Source organism: Acanthisitta chloris, unplaced genomic scaffold (genome assembly GCF_000695815.1).
Source record: "Acanthisitta chloris isolate BGI_N310 unplaced genomic scaffold, ASM69581v1 scaffold26380, whole genome shotgun sequence".
Taxonomy (NCBI): Eukaryota; Metazoa; Chordata; class Aves; order Passeriformes; family Acanthisittidae; genus Acanthisitta; species Acanthisitta chloris.
This window is the reverse complement of record NW_008652634.1, coordinates 21,447-28,436: the sequence shown is the minus strand read 5'-3', so window position 1 is coordinate 28,436 and position 6,990 is coordinate 21,447. Positions and strand designations below refer to the sequence as shown.

The window sequence follows — 6,990 nt, the reverse complement described above, 5'->3', positions numbered from 1 at the left end:
ATCTCACCTGCCACAGAGAGTGGTGTATCCCGAAATAAGAATGGGTTAGACAGATCTCTAACTTCCCTAAAAATTCCGTCTAGTCTCGGCGTCCTCCGAAGGAGGCAGAGCCCGTCGGGAAAAAATTCCGTCTAGTCTCGGCGTCCTCCCGAGGAGGCAGAGCCCGTCGGAGAGCTCCGGGAGGATCCGTCGGAGCTGTAGTGTTTTCCCTTCAGGCATCAGGTGTCGGGTTTGCCTCAACATCTGGAGGTTCCACAGTGCCCTGAGCCGCCCACTCTGAGCAAGGGTTGGGGAGAGAGCTCAGCTCTCCCCTAAACTGGAAAAGCATCTGCTGGGGATTTAACCCCGTGGCCCTAGGAGTGTGATCTGCAACTGAAACAATAAGATCCTGGAGGGGGGGATAGAAGCTGCACGATGACAAATGTTTCATTTGCCCTAAGCACACTCTGGTTTATTTTAACCTTGGCTACATAAGAGGATGCCTGGAGGAAAAATAAAAATAGATACTTAGCTAAAAGAAGAGAGGTCCCAGTGTGGAGCATAGGGCAGTGAGTGGAGCATGAGGTTCTGTGGTGACCCACAGTAGGGTTGGGGCTTGGAGATCCACACGGTGCTGGGCATGGGAGACTGTGGGTGAGGGCAGTGCTGGCATCACACATTCCAGGGCACAGCCCTTTGTCCCCCTGATTGCTGTGTCTCCTCTGTAGGTTTGCTGGAAATTTCTCCCGTGGAAAGAGGAGTGGTGAGCATATTCGGTGTTCGAAGTGGACTCTTCGTGGCCATGAATAGCAAAGGCAAACTCTATGGATCTGTAAGTAGCCACCGAGTGTGCACCTGGGGAGGGGACAATGGTCAGCTGGGGTGAGAGGTGTGCATGGTGCTAAAAGCTGCCCAAGCCCCATTCCTGTCCCTCCTGGGTCAGGCAATACAGAGCAGCCCTTGCTGCCTTGCCCACAGAAGGGCAAGTTGTGCTGTTTACTGTGATTTTGAAGTGAAACCCACTCTTTTGTGTTATACTTCTTTGGGTCCCACATAAAAGCTGTAGTCACCCAACCATGGCTACCAGTCTTGCCTATGGCACAGAGCAACAGAGCAGTCATTTGTGTGGCCAGACTCAGTCCATACATTTCTTATATTTAGGTTCAACCTTAAGCAAGTATGACAATCACTCACTCCATCTCTCAGAGGGCATTTGAACTTGTGACAAGCCAGGCCCCCACAAGTGACCCTTCATGATGTGATGAATCAGTGACTGTCACATACCTATTGATCACTCTTTGTTAATGTGTTTGAATGAACAGTGTTCCCATGACAGTTCAGCATCCTCAGGGTTTGAACTCCTATTTACAAGAAGGAAGACCTATTAGGAGACAACACACATCTTTTTTTTTACATTGAATATTTGAAAAAGATAGAGGCATCTTATAAAATATACTTGTGGTGGACAATGACAGGGCATATCTTTGCTCATGTTAATCTGTCCTGCTTTTGAGTTCATCTATGTTTAACTTACTGTGAGCAGTGTAACTTCAAACTCATGTTGCTGTGTCTCCTTCCTTTCCCATGACTTTCCTATTTCATGTTTCCAAAGTATGCTTTGAAGAAACCTGGGCTGAGGAAGAGCTAAATTATGTCTGAGTTAAATAGGGCATTTTCACATGAAGACATGAAGTATCCAGAATTATTTTCTGGGGCAACAGTCCTCTTACAGAGGATTTTGACTGATATAAACCCAGACAGAATCAGTCACCAAAGTGCAAGAGCTCCCATTGCATCATTTCTCAGGGATGCTGCTGCTTTGGTGTCCTGGATGAAGTAAACCCCAGTGCAGTGTTCAGCTTGGCAGGCTAAGATCTCTCTTACAACCCCCTAGGCTTTTGCCCAGTAAGAGATGAGTTTGTTCCTCTCCAGAAAACACACTTGTAACACCTGTCCCTCACTGTACTTATTGCAAACTCATCACTGAAGGGTGCCTGTTGCAGATTTGTTATCCTGAGACATCAACATGAGTTATCCAAATCCTTCAATTTTAAATCTGAAGAAGCAAAAAATACTGTCCATGCTGAGTGTCTTTAAAATGCCTCTTTTTCCTCAAGCACCATGAGAAAGTGCTAGTATTCAGACATTTCTGAGGCCTCTCAGGCAATTTATTGCTGGTAGGACAATCACTGAGCAGTTAGATGAGCAGGGCATTAACACTGGGCTTGGGCCTTACACACCTCAGCTCTGCTAACATGTGCTCCTGTCCCTCCCAGAGCAGATAGAGCTATGGGTGTCCTTCCCACCTTTTAGATGTAGCCTGGCCTGGCCACAGCATCCTTAATGATCCTCTGACTCCTGAGTCCTGTTTGAAGCTTCAGAGATCACTTCAAAAGACTACTAAGGAGGGGGACTCACCTGCAGGTTTCCCCACAACACACCTTCTACACCTGGTAGCAAGAATATTTCCACACCTGATGTTTAAAATTCCTTCCCTCTCATTCTTTCCTTTTCATTTCAGACCCATTTCAATGACGAGTGTAAATTCAAAGAGATTCTCCTGCCAAACAACTACAATGCTTACGAATCCAGGATTTATCCCGGGATGTACATAGCCCTGAGCAAAAATGGAAGAACAAAGAAAGGCAATAAAGTGTCTCCCACAATGACAGTGACACATTTTCTTCCTAGAATTTGAGACATCTCCCTTCAGACCTACCTCAGCACAGGGGAAGACGCAGAACACGTTTCGGGAAAAGAAACATGGTGCACTTTTACTGGAGAGTTTTATGCAAGAGTAGGTGTAAGATATTTAAGTTAATTATTTAAATCTGTATATATTGTCACAAAATTTATTTATAGTTTCTTTTTTTTTTTTATTTTGAAAACTTTTGAAAACAAAACAAAACCTCCAACCCAAGGTCTTTCATTTCATGGTGCAACAGTAGAAGATTTCTGCTTTGTGGTTTATTTCATTCATTTTTAAGTTACCACAGGTGTGCTGCTACTTCGTGTCCAGTCAGGTGACATTCAATTCCTCTCTTACAACGTTTTGCACTGTTTGTGTGTTGGACTGTGTCTGTTGCTGTACACGTGTTTGTTTGTTTGTTTGTTGTGGTGGTTTTGTTCTCCTCGGAGTGTTTCCCAAACCCTCAGTGACTCCCAGAGAAGCTCTTGGCCTGGGGGAAGGAGGTGGTGGAGGTGCCTGGGTGGGATGCCAGCGTGGAGCCACACACAATGCCTGACCTCCTTTGTGCCGCGTTGCTATTTAATTGGAATGGTGTCGGTTTACCTCGTACAGAGAGCGCAGTGCTGCACAGCTACCCCACAAATCTGTTTTTAGATCTGCCAGTGCTGAACTTTGAACCTTCCTGCAGTCCATCTTCTCCGAGCTGCCAGGCAGTGGAGAGGCTGAGACACCTCTAGCAGCTCAGCAGGATTGGGGCTGGGTTGTTCTATTTGGATAACCAGGAGTATACCATCTCTTTTGGTCCTTAATGGAAGCTTATATTTGATACAATTGCTTGGCATAAGGCTAAAAAATAATGTGTCTGTCCCTCCTGCAACCAACACACTGTGGAACACATTACCATGAACCAGTTCTACTTTTCTCAAATTCCCTTTCAGATTTGGAGACTACATTCATTTTTTCAAAGTTTAGGGAACTCTATAACACTCAGAAGTTTTTAAAAGGCAAAAGCACTTGCTGGTTCGTAGCAAACACAAGCTCCACAGGGAGAATTTAGATTGATGACAAAGAATTGAGGTTGATTTGTACTATTTATTTTTTTGGTGCAGTATTTGGAAGGAGAAATATGCTGCTTTTTTCTGTCTCATTCCCTGACAAAGTTGATTATTTTCTACCTCACTAAATCTCAAAGCCAGTCTCCTAACAAATTCTGCATGGAAGGAAGGTACCCACTTTTCTGCTTGGGCTTGCCGTTCTGGAGGAGGCCCTGGGGAACAATCATAATCCCAAATCTCTCTTTTTTTCCATATGTAGCCAAAAGTATGCAGGATAGAGTTGGTTGCATCCTATTTGAGCCTTGTCACGTTTGAGCTATCTTTACCCAGTGGTTTACTTTTAGTAAGGATAATCATGGTGAAAATATTTGCAGACAGCTGTCAGGCTGCAGTACTATATCGTCATCAAGTAACCCTATATTTTTCTTTATATATTTTGCAAGTGTAACTCATGTCTCTAACATGATGAAGGAAAAGACAGGTTTGATTATGGGGAAATCACTAAAGGGATACATTTGTCTTTTTTCTTTCTTTCTTTCTTTTTGCTTTTCTTTCAAAGATACTTCATCTTTGGGGCATCAATATGTCAAGTGGGAACCAGGACTAACCACAATGTTTGATGACTTAGAGGATGTTTACAGATTATCTTCCAATCTAAACTAATTATTTCTGACTACACACAAATCTGAGTTCAGCTTTCTTTTTTTTTTTCCTCTTTACATTCCTACACAAAAGCCTTTGTTCCTTTGTAATGGTATAGACTTGTCTGTATCCTCTACTTACACATGACCTTGAAGACAAACTCTACTCACCAAAGCTCAGTAAGACCAGAGCAGACCAGGACCAGACCTTAAGGCAGCTGCTGTCAAAGCAAAAACAACAATTAAGAAAAAGGAAGCCAAATCAAGAGAGAGAGCCTAGGAAATGTCATGCCTAAGGATTTTTAAATATTTTTCCTTTCTTTCTGTAATTTGGGGGATTTCTGTACTTTCTATGTTTTCTATATGTGAGTAATCATTGTGTAATTATCACCACTACCTCTGACAACTGACGATTTTGTTCCAGATTTCAGATAGCAAAATCAGACCACAAAGATTCTCTCTGGGAATGGTTCTTCTTTGTCACTTTTCACTTCATTAAATCCACAACCAACGGCCTCACACAAGATACGTTCAGAGGTAGTTGTTGTAACTTTGAAATATTGTGAGAAAACCTTGATGCCAATGTTACATGGTATGAGCTTTCACCATTTACCAGAATCTGTCTGTAGTTTTATACAGGTGCTGTTCAAGACTGTGGTGTATGTGCTGTGCACACTTATATGCATAATAAAAGATAAATGTTTACAATGCATGACACCCTGGCATTGATTTTAACTCTTTATAAGGGAATACATCCTGCAATGAAAGATTCAAAAATGCTATTTCACCATCCCAAATCCCAGGGAGTCTTTGTGCCTTTGCCAGCTACTTCACAACTGACAGCCTGGATTTCTTACTCAGCTAAAGTTCCCCCTGCCAGAGCTGGAAATTGTCCAGGAAAGCCCAGCTCCATGAGCTTGGGAGCAGATATGCTCACTTGCATCTGCCACATGCTGCTGATCTTACTTGTATTATTCCCCTGCAGTTTCTTGTGCAGCATCTAAAATTAACGACCAGAGACACAAATCAGCTTTAGAGTTTATGCTGCTGGATGTTAACATTGCAAACAAAACCTGATTGCCTATTTTTGGCTTTAACAAGTGCTGCTTGCTCTCTCTGTGAAGCATGATTACACTGCTGCAAGAGACTGCAGGATTCCCTGTTTGATTTGAGATGGGTTTTTCTTGAAATTACTCATTATACTTAATTCAATTGTATAAAAATATAAAGTCCTGTGTGGCAAGATTAGGAAAAATTTCTTTACTGAAAGAGTGATCAAGCATTGGAACAGGCTCCCTAGGGAAGTGGTGGAATCACCATTCCTGGAAGCATCTAAAAAATGAGTAGATGTGGTATTTTGTGATATGGTTTAGTGGGCATGGTCGTATCTGGTCAAAGGTTGGACTTTGGGATCTTGAAGGTCTTTTCCAACCTTAATGAATCTATGATTCTTTGACACAACTTTCATTTATAAATACTTACACATCTGCACTTGTACACACATGCACTCACTATGTCTAATCCCTGTGCTTTCAATTTTACCCCTGTCCTAGCATTAGGAAAAGGTATGGAATGGGAATGACAATATTCAGGCTTGATTTTCCACACCTTGACAGCAAAGGGAGTTTGTCCAGCTACGTAGGAGCCATACAAATCAGAAATCCAGACCCCAGAGTTCTCCAACTTCCACTGAGTGAGGCTTTTTTCTGTTCCTAGAAAGGGGAAGGCAATAGATGAGCTAGGAATGTCCAGTGTCCTCACTCTGAACAAGAGCAATTTCTCTCTAAAGTTGTATAGGCTCTATAAATATGTAGCACAGGTGGAGTTTTTATAACTGCACAAGTATAGCTACAGCATATTTAATGTTTCTATGAATAGAGCCAGAATAAATAGGCATGCAGACATCATAATTTTTCATAATTAACTTTTTTGTTTACAATGTTGTAAAAAGAACAAATGTAAATTTATCACTGCCTGGACCTCCAGAATTATAACGAAAAGTGACCACCAGGAATAAAGATTTATTTCAGCCTTGAGGAGACATACAACTATAATTTTAAGATCAGAGATAAATCCTATGAGTTGGCTCTTAGGAAAGTGAAATTTCAGAGTAGCAGCTTTGCAGGTTTGTAGGGCCAACAGTACTGGTGCTGCACATGTGGTCCTACCCATAGGAAAATATAAGGTCCTGTTGCCACTGCAGATGGAGCAGCTTGATATGTCACAGAGGACTCTAGAGAAACTCTCTTCCTTTGGCATCACCCATTTTTTGCTTCACTGCAAAGCCAGTTTTCATAGAATCACAGAATGGGTCGGGTTGGAAGGGGTCTTAAAGTTCCAACCCTCTTGCCATGGACAGGGACACCGTCCACTAGATCAGGTTGCTCAATCCCACATCCAGCCTGACCTGGAACATTTCTGAGGATGAGCTTTCCTCACTTTGCCTTTGGAGATAGCAAAATAAATGTATTAAAGGGAAAGTTCATTTTAACCCTCCAGAAAAGGCCCCAGACATGCCCAGTGTTCATGCCATCTACCAAACATTTCTTTGCACAAAACAACCAAAAAGCTTTCCTGAGAATGGAAGGACTCTGTAAGCCAGGCACATTTCCACCCCATCCAGTGA

General features: G+C 42.5%; 1 protein-coding gene across 1 annotated transcript; it reads left to right on the top strand.

Annotated features, from left to right (window-relative positions):
• Positions 1-83: 83 nt before the first annotated feature.
• On the top strand, positions 84-2,677 carry LOC103805372 (fibroblast growth factor 4-like; the record flags this gene model as incomplete). Its single annotated transcript, XM_009078022.1, has 3 exons — positions 84-222; positions 708-811; positions 2,501-2,677. Coding segments are annotated over 3 exons (420 nt in total), but the record flags the coding sequence as incomplete, so codon positions are not given.
• Between the last annotated feature and the right edge of the window lie 4,313 nt (positions 2,678-6,990).